This window comes from Malus sylvestris, chromosome 8, assembly GCF_916048215.2.
Source record: "Malus sylvestris chromosome 8, drMalSylv7.2, whole genome shotgun sequence".
In the NCBI taxonomy this organism is placed as follows: Eukaryota; Viridiplantae; Streptophyta; class Magnoliopsida; order Rosales; family Rosaceae; genus Malus; species Malus sylvestris.
Window position 1 is genome coordinate 28583413 of NC_062267.1, and position 17799 is coordinate 28601211.

General features: G+C 37.8%; 2 protein-coding genes across 2 annotated transcripts in view; both read right to left on the reverse strand.

Annotated features, from left to right (window-relative positions):
- Positions 1-447: 447 nt before the first annotated feature.
- Positions 448-17799, reverse strand: part of LOC126632043 (kinetochore protein NUF2 homolog) — a 53590-nt gene continuing 36238 nt past the window's right edge. The window contains exon 12 of the transcript XR_007626556.1: positions 448-488. The gene's annotated coding sequence lies outside the window, so the exon portion shown is untranslated. The remainder of the gene's footprint in view (positions 489-17799) is intronic.
- Positions 591-7361, reverse strand: LOC126631511 (kinetochore protein NUF2 homolog). Its single transcript, XM_050301631.1, has 10 exons — positions 7007-7361; positions 3745-3960; positions 3456-3549; positions 3137-3367; positions 2208-2315; positions 1502-1555; positions 1162-1308; positions 930-1079; positions 747-842; positions 591-641 (listed from the first exon to the last, which is right to left on the reverse strand). Exons 1-10 carry the CDS (start codon positions 7168-7170, stop codon positions 591-593), a joined length of 1311 nt encoding a protein of 436 aa, XP_050157588.1. The 5' UTR covers positions 7171-7361.

Sequence of the window (17799 nt, forward strand, 5' to 3'; positions counted from 1 at the left end):
CATCACGCACTTAATCATTCAAAAAAGAGAAGAGGTCGTAATGACCACTTTGGAGTAATTCTCTTAAAAAAGCATCTATGCAAAAAGTAACCAAATTGGAGATTATTTAGTTGTTACAAAAACCAACGTTTACATACACAAATTACCAAACGATCTCCAAATTGATTAATTTTTTTACAAAGATGATCTTTATATTGGGGTTTGGGAAATTATCAATTCTGAATATGACGTGCATGGTGAACATTCGTTAATCACAACTGGAGTGGAGACAAGGAGATGCTACTGGGAATGCACCGAAGTATTCGTAAAGCACCCTACTCAAGCGACTCTACATGTGGCAATGGAGGTCCAACTTTCAAATGAAAAAGTGTGGCAAACCAGATATAAGTTCTTTCTGTGCCCTTCCTAAACAATTACACCCTTTACAAACACAAAGTACGTCTCTGGAAAATATACATGCAAACCATACACAACTGGAAAATATATACCTTAACTTTCTGCAGCTCATTTGTTTAGAGATGCACGATGCTTACTTTCTACAGTCAAACTGGCCAACAAAATCCTTAAGAACCTGCTGCGTGCTCAACCAACTATTGGCTCCCCAGTAGCAGGACCCTAATTGAGTTCTGGTACTGGTGGAACTGCAAGGAAAGGAACCAATGTTTCAGGGTGGAGGAAAATACAATTCGGTAATCCTAAAGCCAGCCGAGCACGGAAGGGAACCAATGAGTGGCATGGTAGGGTACCTCTTTCATGATCTCCTCACAGTTACGAGCTAATTCTTTCTGATCAACTGCTTCAGATTCTTTTATCGATGCTGTCTTTGAAGTGATAGAATCCACCTAACAATTGCAAAGGTTAAATATCAATTTGTACATCAGATTGAATAAGAGAAGTTCGCTATTTATAATCTAAAACACAGAAAGTACCTCTTCCACTGCAGCTTCAACAGCTTTTTGCCTTGTTTCTAGATCACGCCTCCTAGATTCCACCTCCAGCTCCACATTATTCAAATCTTTAGAAGCCTCCTCAAACTTTAGATCTCTCTCTCTTTCTAGCTGCTTTTTTAGTTCATTCAACTGCTCCACTGGAGAAAAACAAAAAGAGTTCTGAACTTTGTAGAACCACTATCAATTTATCCCAACATGTATCACTATCTACATTTTTTTCTTTTGATAAAAGTCCTATCGATATGTTAGGAAAGAGATTCAATATAGTTTCGTGAAGAGACTTGCTTACAACTCCATCATCACTTAGTTTAGCTTTTACAGCCTTAACGTCTCTGTCGACTGATTTAGCAGAATTGACCTAATATTTAAACAATTGAACGTCTTGAAAGAATACATTTAAAGGAATGCCACTTGCACTGCATGAATAAGAATGTCGACAATGGAACTCCTTTATCACAAAGAATGTTTTCTCTCATGAATAGAAGACACTCTACAACAAGGACTTCACATTACGAAGATCATTAAAGGATATAAAATTAAGGTATGCATACCTGTTCCTGTATAGCCTGCATTTGGGCCAAGTGCTTTGACAATTTCTTAGAGACCTGACCAATAAAACTTTACAATGTTATATTATACTAAAGTATATCCTTTCATGGATGCCGCACCCATGTTTTTTGATATATTTCTGGCATGCACACACATCAGCAATTACTAAATTACAAATTATTTTTTAACATGTAATTTTCAGTTTTTGTATTGCTTCCATCAACTTAGTAATTGTTTAAATTGCATCTTCGTGATCATCTATTTTCAGCAAATCGTATCAGGACATATTGCATGATATATGGATTAAGACTGGGTGCCAGAGATCAATAGCATACTATTTGTAGATTCATGTAACAATAGTGGCTGTTTGTATTTTTATATGCTGGATTGAGAAAAGATGCAATCATGTAAGCATTTCCTCGAAGTTTTTAATGATTGGAGCTATTGATCACCAAGCATACAATTTTATCTTTAATTTAAAAGCGTATATCTTTTGTAATCAATAGTCATTTCTGACAAAAAATGTTGAATACCTACCAACATTCAAAGAATATAACATTTCTGGATATGCTAGATATCATCAGGATACAACTTTTGGTAGATACAGATAAAACAGTGTTTATAACTTTACAGATTTGAATCAACAAATAAAACGACAGAATGAAGAATAGGAACAAAAAATTAACATTGAATTTCATAATAGATTACCTTTGTATAAACCTCATCAACAGCAGTCTTCTCCTCAAAAGATTGCTTCGCTGATCTTTCAGCATTTTTCGCTTCCTCACGAACTGATTTCTTCTCTTCTAAAGCCCTCTGTGAGCCCAAAAAACACAAATCATTTCTTTTAGTTGCAAAACGAGCAAAACTCTGGTGAGCAATCAATGAAAGAAAGGTAAAGAAACATTGCCCACCATCGACAAAATAATAGGCTTACTTTTACCTAGTAAGGTACAGAAACAAGTAATTTTAAACCCTCATTAGGAAAACCCATAAGATGAAAACGAGTATCATAGGTAAACAGGAAACACAACAAATACTAAAGAAAAATATCAAGTTAGAAAGGGAAAGGAGAACAGGGCTATAAGGGAGTCAAAGGGGTACAACAATTTACTTGTTATTAGCAGTTTTTGTAGAGTTGTAGTCGGATGGCAATCCAATTCGTGCAGGTACTATAAATATTCTGTTACAACAATTCCTCCAGAATGATTCTGTGGCGAGCTGTGAAATATTTTAGTATGAAGGAAATTGAGGCTCCACACTAAAACCGATAGGCAATAGTGGAGTGGCCCAACTTCTTGTAAGCCCTTGCAAGGTTTATCTTGAAGAAAAGTTCCTCTATGTTGTACTACTTGCCAATATTTTTGCAACGGAACAAGGCAAAAGTAGCAAAAATTACTTAATAATCTTATCTCAAATTCTTCCATCGCCTATCATGGTCAGTAACAAGTTAAGGTTGTCATATGGATCTCCAAAGCATGACCATATAAAATCTACAAATTGCTTAACTACAGCAAATAAAACTAGAAAAACTTCATGAGCCTTGTAACACCTGGAGTGGGGATGCAATCAACAGGAATGTAGTCAAACTATTTGGTGAACTGTCATTCAGTAAATAGAACTTGAAGAGAAGATACCTGCAATTTATCTGGTGACTGAACAATTCTTGAGCGCAAATTTGCATTTTCTTGGACACTTTGTACCAAAGAAAACTCTGCACTCGAAACCTGTAGTAAAAGGAATAAACCAGAACAATGATTACGGCCTGAAGCGGTTTGGTGCAATTCTTTAACTTTTGCATCTACCTCTTGAACAAGAGGCAACTCCTTTTCTCTTGCTTCATTGTAGTCCGCAATCTCTGCATTCAACTACAACACAAAAATCTAGTGAAATTGACGCATCTTCGACATTAAACCTTTTAGTTTATTAAGGGAACCTTTTTTATATTGAAGTTACCTGGGAAATCTTATCCTCCCATCCTTTGCGTCGCTCATCTATGTCAGTTAATTGATCCACGACTTGGGTAAGGATATTCACTTTTGTCTCTCTGATATGTAACATAAACAGCTATCATGTGTGAGAAGCAATTATGATAGAACTATTTGAATCAGATAGTTGAGCTTTTCATATGTGAAACATGTTCTCTTTTCCATTATGTTCGAAATGGGAAGAACTATTGTCCTTCAGGTGAAGTTTGATTTGTGCTTCCTTGAAACAAATAACTAACAACACCAAATCTTAGCTGTGAAGAGAGAAATTGAGAAGTGCACTGACAAAATATTCAGTCCGATCCGTCTCAGGTTTTATGAGAACTTTTACGGTAAATCTCTTCGGACAATCTACTAAAGCCACCACTTCCTTGATTCTGTTGCATAGCTTCAGGTTCCGGGCCGAGTCCATGTGAAAATCAGGGTTCTCGAGCTGCTCCAAGGCCGAAAACTCAACCTGCCCAAAATCTTCCCTGCATAAATCAGAAACCCCATGAAGGTTTGGAGTTCAGACTCTCTATTCTCCAGTACCAAACATAAAATTTTGAAAAAAAATAAGCGGCTGTTTGATGACCATTTCGTTTTGTTAGTTACTAAACGAGTTCACAAATTAAAAAAATAAAATAAAATAAAATAAAAATAAAAAAAGAAAAAACTGAAAACAAAATGGTTATCGCTCGGCCCTAAACATTGATTATGCTTCATTTTTCGAACACGAATCAAACCGGGTTCAAACCCATCTCTATAACTACTGAAAATACGAAAAATTACTGGAAAATGTAAATCCACATATACCCATTGAAATTAAAAACACGAAAATTAGGGATTTGAATTTCTAATGAAGTGGAAAAATTATGATAAGATCAATTCCTCAGGTCCTTCACTCGAGACCTGCAAGTAGCCAAGTAATAGAGCAGCGTATGGAGGAGGGAGATAGAGAGATAGACCTGCAACTGTTTTTGGTATATATTGTTTTTCAATACAATGATCGTACCCTTCCTAAAGCCACAATTGGCCTTTATATTCTTTTCTCCCACACTAACAGCCAGTTGGCTTTTACACATAAACCTAATAACTAATTAGAAACAGCTCATACATATTAGAATTACTAAATTCCACTTAATCGTGATCAAGCTAATCACAATCCTATCATTACCCTCTCCTTCCAAAACAACCTTGTCCTCAAGGTTACAATTCACACCTTGAACTCTGGGAATCGAGCAGTGAAAGAGTCATAGTCTTCCTATGTGGCTTCTGCCACTGGACAGAACTTCCACTTGATTAGTAGTTGAACCCCAGCTGCACTGCCCTTTTTGTACATTCTTCGTTGGAGCACCTCTTCTGGTTCTTGAGTGAGTAGGCCATCATCTGTCACCAAGGGAAGTAGGGGAATAGGTTTGATCCTTGCACCCCAAGTGTTTCTTTAAGCAGCTCACATGGAATACAGGATGTATTTTGGACTTAGGAGGAAGTTTAATTTTGTAAGCCACGGTCCCAACTTTCTCCAACACTTCAAAGGGTCCATAATACTTGGGATGCAGTTTGTGATAAATATGCATAGCCAAGGACTGTAACTGATAGGGAATTAACTTCAAGTACACGAAATCCCCAACTTCAAATACCCTTTCACTCCTATGTGTGTTCGTCTGAACCCTCATTCGATTATGTGCAACCAAGAGATTTGTTTTCAACATGGACAGCATTTGATCATGAGCTATCAATCCTTGCTCAACTGTTTCAAGTTTGGCAGTACCCCTTTCGTATGCAGCAATGTGGGGAGAAGGATATCCATAAACTATCTCAAAATGAGTGAACTGTGCAGAAGAGTGAAAAGAGGTGTTATAGCTCAATTCTGCCAATGGGAGCCATTGGAGCCATTTTTTAGGCTGGCAGCTTGTGAAGCATCTTAAGTAAGTCTCTAGGCAACGGTTAACCACTTCACTTTGCCCATCACTCTAGGGATGATATCCGGAGCTCATGCAAAGTCGAGACCCTTGTAGCTTGAAGAACTCTTTCCAAAACATACTCAAAAAGATAGTATCCCGGTCACTGACAATGGTGGTAGGCATGCCATGCAATTTAAACACATTTTCCACAAATGCTTGAGCCACTATGCTAGCCGTGTACGAGTGCCCTAGTGCAATGAAATGGGAATATTTGTATAGGCGATCAACCATAACCATGATCACTGATTTACCTTTGCAAGTGGGTAGGCCAGTGATAAAGTCCATACTTATGTCACTCCACACCTTTTCAGGAATAGGAAAGGGTCCCGGAGGCGAGATGGTCTTGTATTTGTTTTGTTGGCAGATTCTACACTCGGCTACCCATTGCTTGATATCCTTCTTCATACCAATCCAGTAAAGACTCATTTTCAACCTTTGATAGGTTTTAAACACCCTTTCATGGCCTGCAATGGGAGTGCAATGATGCTCCTCAAATAATCTCTTCCTCTAACTCAAATCCAGTGCAACAACCATTCTGGAATTATACTTCAAAAAACCATTGTCTAGGTGGTATTTGGAGAGAGATTCGTCCATAGCACCTGAAGTAGAGCGGTCCATGACTTCCTTGCTTTTTTGTATTATCCATGAATCTTGCTCCAAATGTCTCATGAGATCATCTAACCACCCAAAATAGGGATAGGTTATTATTGTGCATTTAGGACCTTGCAAAGTGTCTTCAGGTAAGAGGTTGGAACCCGGAGCTCTAGACAAAGCATCGGTAACAATATTATCCACCCCATGCTTATACTGGATTTCGTAGTCAAATCCTAGGAGCTTGGAGACCAACTTTTGTTGGAAATGAGTGGTTGCTCGTTGATTGAGGAAGTATTTCAGACTTTGGTGGTCCATTTTAATGATAAAATGATGCCCTTGGAGATAGTTCTGCCATTTTTGAGTAGCATGGACGATAGCTATCAGTTCCCTTTCATAAATTAAAAAAATAAAATAAAATAAAATAAAAATAAAAAAAGAAAAAACTGAAAACAAAATGGTTATCGCTCGGCCCTAAACATTGATTATGCTTCATTTTTCGAACACGAATCAAACCGGGTTCAAACCCATCTCTATAACTACTGAAAATACGAAAAATTACTGGAAAATGTAAATCCACATATACCCATTGAAATTAAAAACACGAAAATTAGGGATTTGAATTTCTAATGAAGTGGAAAAATTATGATAAGATCAATTCCTCAGGTCCTTCACTCGAGACCTGCAAGTAGCCAAGTAATAGAGCAGCGTATGGAGGAGGGAGATAGAGAGATAGAGCTGCAACTATTTTTGGTATATATTGTTTTTCAATACAATGATCGTACCCTTCCTAAAGCCACAATTGGCCTTTATATTCTTTTCTCCCACACTAACAGCCAGCTGGCTTTTACACATAAACCTAATAACTAATTAGAAACAGCTCATACATATTAGAATTACTAAATTCCACTTAATCGTGATCAAGCTAATCACAATCCTATCAAATTAGCGGGAAATTGAGGGTATAAGGAGAGAGAAGTACTCGTGGAAGAAGTCGAGGGAGACAAGGATGCGGGTGTAGAGGTCGACGACGAAATCAGGGTTGGGGTTGACGAGATCGCGGTCGGAAATAGCGACGATGTGAACGTCGGCGAGGATTGTGACGATGTCGGAGCGAGTAAGCTTCGGGTACGCAAACTTCGACATTTCTTCCCTTCCCCAAATCTTTTAGAAACTTGGTACTCGTGGGGAGTGGCGAGGGAAGAAAGGCTCAAGGGATACAAAGCGGAAATGGAACTGAATGTTTTCCCGCTTCTTCAAATAATTGAATTTTTTATTTTTTATTTTATTTTTTATGGGCCCGTTTGATGAACAACTGTTTTCCATTTCCAACCAAAAAAAAAAAATTAGATATCATTTTATAACCATTTCATTTTGATACATCGAAAAAATAAAAAATAAAAATCAAATGGTTATCAACCTGCCACTTCGAAATAAAAAAATTTATGAGTCAAATGCAAATTTGAAGAATGAAATGGCATGTGACAAAGAGTACTGTATTTTTCATAATGTTAGATTAAAGTTACAGAATGAAAGGGCATGTGACAAAAAGTGTTGTATTTTTCGTAATTCGGATGAAATTTTGGTTAATGTCTTTTTATTCTGGTTGAAAATCTTTAGTTTCATTGATTGAGAAAATTTTCAATATGCCCGGAACATAAGGTAGTACACATTATGTCATCATACAATTAGAAGAAATTTTTTCCAAGTTTCCCTCCAATTGTGTAATAACATGTGACATATTATCTCATGTTTCAAGCATACTGAGAAATCTCTTCTATTGATTAACGATTTGTTCGGCAGCATAACCACTAGGGTTGCCACAATCGAACTGAACTGAAGTTCCTGAACCACCAATTTCTTGTTGACTGTGGAGGCACACATCACACATTCACCAGACAAGTAATAGTAAAACAAGCATCGCTTGGTGCGAAAATATTTTGGTCATGCGCGCACACATCTAAACGTAAACCCGGCTTATAAACACGACACATTCCGAACAAAAACCGCCCGGCTTATAAACACGACACAATTCCGAACAAAAACCTTCATACATGTAAACAGAAAACACAGTGCAAAGATAGCAAATATTGATCATGAACCACAGGAAACCAGAACATTCACTATGAACACAGCGGAAATCACTAGTATGATTATTCAATTCTATATATACTATATGAGAAGTGTCGATACCTTAGTTACTTTGAAGCAAACCTACAATTATCGTTTTTACATGTTGAGTGTCGCCAACAAGTAGGTCAGTGTGCGGCTGTGTTTTCTTTTTCTTTCTTGTGTTCTGTCCAAATACAGGTGAAAAGTTATCTTCTACGTACTGAAATAGGAAATCGGAAACCAAGATTATCGTGACTCCTCAACCGGAACTGTTGGAATCATCTAAGCATGATATAGTCACTTTTATAAATTTAATATGCACATGTTGTTGGAAAACTAGGAGTATATAATATTAACAAGTATCCCAGATTACATATATTCAACTACGTGCGATACCTGAAGTAGCCATGCTTTTGGTTGGAAATGCAATTCTTCTACTTGTTTAAGACCTTATGTTCCAAAGGTGATAGAACCCTCATTCACAGAACAATTCTTCACAAGCAGGGAATTGGATTATATAGACACAGGCCTCATCTAATTTCCATCTATCGTGGAAATCAGTTACCTGCTGTTACCGGCAGTTTTCACCGAGTAATGGATAAGCAGTTATCATTTGCTGCATGTTATCCACGTATCCTTGCTTATAGGAAGCAGTTTTTCCACGTATGCAACTTACATCAGATTGTATTGTTACCAAACACATTTCATCCTTCACTAAATGATAGTTTAGTCCAATTAAGTTTCTAACACATGTATGTAGAATGTGCATCCAAGCTAAACAGATGTGGAAAAGTTCAACCAATTCCATCATGATGCTTACTTTTAAGACATCTCATGTATCAATACATGAAACAAAAATTTATTTAACTTAAAAGGGATAATAAGACGTACCTCTCTGGTTCAACAGTCCTCTTTGCAAGCATAAGTGTCAAGAATACAGGAACCATTGCAGCGCACAAATGCTTAAGGGTGTGCCCGCTGACAATATGATGAGTCCAATCGTAGATCACTTCAGCAGCTTCTTCCACCTTAGCTAAAAGATAAAATCCTGCAATAATGGGAAAATTTCATAACTAACACAGTAAAAACGGTACAAAATTTTAGAAAATCACAAAGGAACATAGAAACAAACCTGCTGCCCAAAGCCAATATGTGGAATGAGGGCACATTGGGGGCAACAAGATAGCCATCAGAGGAATGGCAATGCAAGGAAGATTGGACCAATGATGTCTTCCTAAGTTCAATTAGATGCCCTAATTCCATAATTGATGTCTGTATGACGTAATTTGATTTTTTGAAGTTAGTTTCATTACGATACATTACTTGATCAAAATATGAATCGACAATCCGACCGTTGGATAGCCACCAAACCTTAATGCATTATAGAACATAATATTTAGTTAAAATTAGTATTAATAGAGGCTCAGTGAGGCTTTGTGGCTTATCTCAGTGAGTGACTTTAATATATGTGATATGGTGATTACCCGATTCTTTATATTAATATCCTTTGTGGATATGACTTAGTTTATAAATGTGTTTTCTGTTAACATGTGATTCTTTTATAATTGGTCATCGATCTATTTTTATTAAGATGTGAATTGATTCATGGATTGGTAATATTTGTGAAAAAATGATTTGAATTGCATATTGAAATGTTTGTTAAATCGAGGGCTAGTAGGAGACCATGACCCTGCTTGGTTAATCCGCGATAGGGGGTCACTAGTGGTCCTGCTTGGTTAATCTGCGATAAGAGACCATATTATTTATGGATCGTGCTTGGTTAATCCGCGATAGGCGATCCTTATGGCCATACATACTTAGGAGTGATTATGCTTGGTTAATCCTCGATAAGTGATCAATGCCTAACAGTTCTGTAGATGTGACTTTGCTTGGTTAATCCGCGATAAAGGGTCACTACCTACTTAGTTATCTTGGTCCTGCTTGGTTAATCCGCTATAGGGGACCATATTTTCTATGGATCGTGCTTGGGTAATTCGAGATAGGCGATCCTTATATCTTTGGTATGGCCACACACACACACACACACACACACACACTTAAGGGTGATCATGTTTGGTTAATCTGCGATAGGTGATCACTGCCTAATAGATGCGTATGAGTGACTCTGCTTGGTTAATCCGCAATAGGGGGCCACTTCCTGTTTGGCTACATATGTAAGCTTCGGCCGAACTGCGTCCCTCTAGCCCTAGTTTTTAATGCACATATGAACGATGGCTTTTGGGAATCTTGTGGTTTGAATTAGAAAAAGCGTTGGATGTCTGGGTGACTCCTTCGGAGTTTTCAACGACTTGATTATGATTTCATAAAGCATGATTCTATACTTGATGTTTATAGATTGTGATCGATGGTTTGTTTTTATTGAATATCACATACTTGTATTATTGTCACTCACCCGAGCCTTGCAGCTTATCTGAGTGCCTGATTTGCCAGTGTACCATTCCCATAATGTAGGCATTGATTTTACATGTGACAGGTCTGGGTAGATTACGAGAAACCACTTGATATTTTGGTTCCGTTGAGTGGTCCGGAACCCGATGTTGTTGGATTCCGTTGAGTGGGCTAGAATCCTTACTCTTGTTTATTTCCATAAGGTTATCTTAGATTCCTAGATTCGAGTGAATGAGAATTACCCACAATAGATCTTGTGAATACAAATTAGAATTACCATGTTATTATTCATAATCCAAGTAGGGAATTATATAGAGTTCTTGGTTAAATTAGTGAAATAATATGTTATCGCATTGTTTGATTAACATAATTAAATGCCAAGATCGTGCATCTTTGATTCATGAATTGATTAATTGACGAGATTATGGAATGATGCTGGATATGAATGTTCTCAACAACGAACAAAAAATCCCCCTGAAGGAACAAATTCAGATCCGACTATCCTAGTAAGGAAGAATGGTAACTATAAAATCCACCCCTCAAGCCTAGAACTCCACTTCCTGTAAACTGATCCTGTTGGACGTGTAATAGGAATCGCTCGGTCAAATATCCTGCCTTTCTAACCAGCCTTTTTCTTCTCCCTTTTCTTCTTATTTCGCAATGCATTCTTGCTCAATGTCCTTCATTAAATTTGCATGAACAAGCATTTCATAATAATATGAAAATCCTTCACTAAGGAAAGAGGAAACAAGAAAATTATGTAAGTTCATTACGAGAACATTTAATAAAAGGCTTTACACACACGATTGTCGATATTTTATATATTATGAACTCGCCCATGATCTGGATAGAACCAACTTAGAAAAATAGAAACCAATACAAGTCATGTATACCTGAGCCTGAACAGCAGAAGCAGCCTTAGCATGTGGGGGCCGATATGCAGCAGGTTTTTGTGCAGGTGGGTTGCTGGTGCTTGCTTTTGCAGAAGTTTGAGAATTTTTTGACCTTTCTTCTGAAAAAAATAATCAAAGTTTCTCAGTGAACCACAAAACATACAGGTAATAATTCAAATCCACAGTCAACTAAGTTTGAGAATTCTACACGAGAGCAACCCTGAGGTTTCGTGTTAAGAATAAATCTCATATTAATAAGATAATAGACATTACATGTATTTATAAGTAATTTGTAACGACATATCCCAAAAAATTACGGTTTTTATAATTCTAAAACGTGAAATTTTGAAAATGCCCTTCGAGGCAATGCGTTGATTTTATTTTACCGCCTTATCGTGTCATGTAGATTTGTTTTCTTGGCGCATCCTCGTAGTACTCGTTGCTACGAACACATGGGCGCGAACGGAACGTAATTTGGAGCTATAACGAATGACTTATTAACGAACGAAGTCGAGGGTAAAATGGTCATTTGACCATAAATCTGGAAGGCTCCACATTTTGCTAGAGCAATTAGTTGATGCCACGTGTGTGGCTGAGATGGAAAGAAATGAGAGAAAAGGAAGAGCTGGACCAATAAAAAAAAAGGAGGTGATGAGTGACCAATGAGAAGAGAGAGCAAGGAGAGAAATGAGGGAGGATAGAAAGAGGGGAACCGGCCAGGTTCCCCTTGACCCATGTGACCTAACCCTGTTCCCTTGGAATTTTTTGATGGTTTTCCGTCGTTTTTTCCGACGATCATCTGGGAACCACTCAACACCCTTCCATATACCAATCCCACCTCAAAATGGAAGAAATTGGACCCGATTTCATGAAGAACCACACCGGTAGGTGCGATGCTTCCATGGCGGCGATCCGCCCTTTTCCAAAGCCAACTCCATCGATCACCACCACCAATGGACTCCCCTCAACCTCAGGAACAAATCTCATGCATTGGTTGTGGCCTCAGAGATTGTTTGGAGTCGAATCAAGAACACTCAATTCTAGGGTTTCCAACGGTTCGAGGGTGATTTGAGGTGTTTCCTGGCCGAATTGGACTTGGGACCAAGTGCATCGGTGGACGTGATCCGGTCCTCGCTAGTTGAGCGGCTCTCAGGCAATAAAATAACTGTGAGTGGACCCCTTCTAAACTTACCTATTTTTATTAAATATTAGCCTAGCATGCATTACATATTTCATGATTTGAATATGTTTTATATTATCTTTACGAATTTCTATAGTTACGGTTATGAGATGTTTATGTTTTCATTAAAGTGCTTTTACGAAATATTTCTATTTATCAAATTTACGTTTTAGTAAAGGTTATGAATTATTGGATTTTCGTATTTGAAATCATATGGATTTATGAATATGTGCTCTCCTGGGTTTATGAGATGAGGTTTTGAGCTTTTGAGCTCCGGTTTGGATATGAGATTTTTGAGATATGTTTTGGGTACGTATCTAGTGGGTTATCATACAACACATTCACACAACACGAGTATGTAGATGTCTATGGCCATAGGACACAGTTGAGGATGATTATGTATATAGATTTCTTCTCTGGCGTAACCCAGAGTCATATAGCTTCACCGTCGGGTGATGGGGCCTACTATGATACTTCAATGGCATAACCCATTGTCGTACAACTTCATGTTCGGGTGATGGACAGGTATTGCCTTTGGGCAGATAAGGAATTGGTGATATTTATGACATACCCCCAGCTTCACTACTAAAAGCAGTGTCAGACAACTTCACTAGCCACGGCTAGTGTCGATGTGTGATGTATATATTTCATTCTCCAGTGTAATCCGGAGTCATACAGCTTCACTTTCAAGTGATAAGGCCTACCATGTTTCTTCACTGGCATAACCTAGTGTCTTACAATTTCACCTTCGGGTGATGGACAAGTACTGCCTTCAGGCGACTATGATACCCATTTAGAGTACAATGTTGAAGATAATTATGGATTTGCCTTCAAGCGATGATAGCACCATTATTGAGCATGGTTTTACTCACACTGTTTTACAAATATTTTGCGTGGCATGCCAAGGTTTTCATAAAGCCTACTATATAGTATTATATATGTTTTCGGGTTACTATGTTCAAAAATAAAATGTTTTTGTATTATTAGTATTATTACTATAAACTTTGGTCCACTCACGCTTAGGTTTTTGCACCCCCTCAGGAGTTGGGATCGAGGCATATGATCTCAGCATCAGGGCACTTGGGCTTAGTTATCCTCGAGTCTTCTCAGTGTAGGTATCATTTCCTTGTTCATATCTTTTTATAGTCATTCCTTCATATTATTCTTAGTTAGTTGTATGCTCTAAGAACGTTTCTACTTTGGTATAATCGTTCTAATTGCATATATTTTAGTTATACGGGTGTTTTAAATGGCTTCATCACCCTCGGGTGTCTGCCAGCACATGCCTACCTTGATATTTGGGAATATTGGGGTTGGGGCGTGTCAGTTTGGTATCAGAGCAAGGTTCGTTCAGAGCATACTTAGGATCTTCTCCTACTCTAATGATATGTCGGCCTTGATATCATTTGGATGTCATGGCTTCCGTTTGTTGACATCTTTCGGCACGGTTGTACGATCCTCATTCTGCATGAATAGTCACATCCTATTGAAGAATAAGAAATCAGTGTCGAGATTGTGCCTCAAGTTTGACGTAATAGGTTATGAATGACTTTCAGCATCGAACCAATACTCTGCGTCATGCGTTCCCTAGAAATGGCGGCCAGAGTCAGTTCGACATAGAAATAACGTGAAATAGAAAAGTCTTAGTGAGATTAAGTCTAGTTGGAATCAATTGAGGATTGGAAATGACGATGGGCATCTGTGATATGTGTTCCTTCTGAATGGCGGGCATAGGCATATTTGTCGGGAAATTGCTTTTGACATTGGAATTTTGTGTTAGAGGAAAATCAGGGAAGCACCAGTTGTAGGAAAATGTGAGTATGTATCTATGGGATGGGTCAAATCAGCTTCCTCGGAACTGTCGTTTCTGCTAAGGGAATTCATGTGGACCCTCAGGAAATTTCTCAGTGATTACCTTACCGAAAATATCCTTGTCTACTCCGACCACGACGTCAGTTATTATACATCCACAACTAGCTTTATATTGAATTCCTCAAATGTCGATCTTGATGAGAATTCGTACATTTCTTGGGAAACGTGAGCATAGCAGAAGATATTCTTACGAAATCCAAGGTTGCAACAGTTGGAAATTGAAAATCCTCTCGAGTGTCTTGAGTTACGAAATACCATTGGTTTTGTCAATTCCTATCGATAGTTGCCAACAATCCTTAACCATGATCCTATTTCCATTTTCTTTGGCTAGGAAACAAATCAGTTTTGTTCGAGTTGTTGCCTCACCCCATCATTGTTCTTATACTCTTCCATGACACCGATAAATTTCAAATGTGAAGGTGATGTTTTTCTGAATGTGTAGTTGTGCACTGATGCAGCATATCGGGTGATGAGTTTACTTTTCGACGGTTGAAACCACATGATGCAAACCGTCCTATCTACAACCTTGAGTCATCTGCCATCATCCTGGTTTGGAAAATTGATGACACATCTTCGTGGAGAAACACATCAAATCGTTATTAATCTCACATACTTCCCAGATATCTTCACTCGAAAATAGGGAAGTCTCAGGGAGCAGTGATGGTTAGGATATATTGATGTTTATGATTGCACCATCGCGTACCACCTCAATTGTGCAATTATAGTTACTAACGACCACAGTAGAAAAATACATAGGTACCGAATGCTCTTCAATCAGTTCTATTTTCACCTTATAATGAACCCTCGAGTACTTTTGTGATGTTACTCTTTGATTACCAAGAAACCTTGCTAGCTAATTTTCTACCCTTGGCCTGAGATGACAAATGAATTGGTTAGTCATTCGACATAATTCTTCATTTTTCAATTTGTCAGATTCCTTGATGTTTTGGTGTGCTTTGGCTTCGTTCGTAATCTCAGTTTCACCTCTGGCACTAAAAGATATCTTGGATAATCTTGGGTCACTTTTCTGTTCTCCATGTTGTTTCTAAAGTAGACAAACTGTCCAGGAGGACCACTCAAACATAGAAGCTTTTAGTTGAGGTCATCTATTTTCAATCACCCAATCAGCACCCTATCGAATGAATCTTAACCACTTGTGATTTATTATTCCTGGAGCTACCATTGTAACGAATTTTTGTAAGTTTCAGTTTGGGGAAAAATCTAAATTTCCGCTCGTCAGTTTTTCATTAGACTATCATTCAAGTTGAGTTATCGTTCAACCATTTCGATCGTTATCACGATCCAGTTAGATACTTACACGTATTCAAGCTTCGAAATAGTATATTCAATCTAGATATCTTGTACTTTAGATTTGATGAACTTGTTTTGACTCTCAATTTCTTGAGTGTTCTTTTACCCTTCTCGACATGGTTTCTCGCTCAATCAGTGAGGAATTTACGATCGATCGATTCAACGGATGTGTGCGCCCAGTTTCATATCGATGCTAGCAGGAACAATTAGAGCATAATCTTCTCACGAGTTTACCAGATTTACCAAGAAGAGTTTCAAGTGGTCTTGAGGATTGAGTAGTCATTCAGCATGAATTTGGTGAATGTAGAAATGTAGGTTATGAGCTTGACGATCGTGGCGTAAATTTCTATCTGGAGCTCGAGACTGCACTGTCAGTCGAAGGATGTGGTCAGAGATATGGTTACTCTAATTCAAGCTTTCAGATCTATAGTCATGAAGGAAACATTTTACGATATGCATTTGTCTCTACGCATCTTTTCACTACGTCACTTCAGGATCTTATTGTTCGTGGGAACGTGGATGTCGTAGCACTTTTAGCAGCTTGATGGGTGAGCTCGGGGGTAGTACGGTAACACGATCGAGGAGTATCACGTAAGGCACAAAATGGTATTTTGGTATCCTCGGGAATTCTCACTCGCTTACCAAGACAACTTTAGGTAATCTGCGTTACAGGCTGCAGATTGTAATATCAATGGCTTATTTGTTGGGTTCGATAAGCAAGTGGGTAAGACGGCTCGTCTACGGCAACACTTACTATTTAGCTATGGTTCGGACTCGACTCATGACATACACGCTCATTCTCGAAGTTTGGGACATGATGAATGCTTGGCAAAGTCTATTTTCATTTTGGGTTTTGAATTTTCGTGCAAATATTTTTCTACTACATTATTTTATTTATATGGGTATTTTTGCCATTACAAATTTTGGGTGAGTTATTTCCACTCTTGGTTTTAAACTCAACACAAGTATTTGAATCCTACATTTTTATATATATCTATTTTTGATATTTTATTTTATATATATATATATATATATATAGATATAGATATATATTCCTTATGTTATTACGTAATAATTGGTGTTTTCAACCTTACAGTTTATAGTTTATACGAGTATTATGCTACTATATTATCGAGGAACGAAGAAGGTATGAGCTTGGAGGAGTGAAAGAGGAATAATTGCAATCCGATCGCGACGGAATGACATTCTCTTTTATGCAGCCGCTCTAACTCAATTTCTTCCTTGTATATGTATTTATATACATATTTTCTCCCTATTTTTGAGTATTTTACATTTAACAAGTTATTTTAAAATTTCGGGGATGCAATTTTCTTAAGGGGGTAGATTGTAACGATCCGTCCCAAAAAAATTACAGTTTTTATAATTTTAAAAAGTGAAATTATGAAAAATACCCTTCATGGAAAATGGGTTGATTTTATTTGACTACCTTGTCATGTCAAATGCGTGGGTACTCATCGCTACAAACGCGTGGGTGCAAACGAAACGTAATTTGGAGTTATAACGAATGAGTTATTAACGAACAAAGTCGATGGTAAAATGGTCATATGACCATAAATCTAGAAGGCTCCAGATTTTGTTGGAGCAATCAGTTGATGCCATGTGTGTGGCTGAAATGGAAAAGAAATGAGAGAAAATGAGGAATTGGACCACTCAGAAAAAAGGGAGGTGAAGAGTGACCAATGAGAAGAGAGAGCAAGGAGGGAAAGAAGGGAGGAGAGAAGGAGGGGAACCAGCCGGGTTCCCCTTGACCCGCGTGACCCAATCATGTTCCCTTGGAATTTTCCGATGGTTTTCTGTTGATTTTTCCGATGAACCACGTCAAACAATCACCTGGGAACCACTCAACGCCCTTCCCTCTACCAATCCCACCTCAAAAATATTATTTGATTACTAATTGTAAGGCAAGAATCACATAATTTTTTTATTTCTTTGGTGAGAGTATATACATGATAAAAATAAAATGATTTTCATTGTTCT

Coding starts and splice junctions, on each gene's coding strand:
- LOC126631511 (XM_050301631.1), bottom strand. CDS start 7,170: ATGTCGAAGTTTGCGTACCCGAAGCTTACTCGCTCCGACATCGTCACA. Junction 3,961..7,006: donor TCCCTCGACTTCTTCCACGA/GTACTTCTCTCT, acceptor TGATTTATGCAG/GGAAGATTTTGGGCAGGTTG. Junction 3,550..3,744: donor CTTCTCAATTTCTCTCTTCA/CAGCTAAGATTT, acceptor TATGTTACATAT/CAGAGAGACAAAAGTGAATA.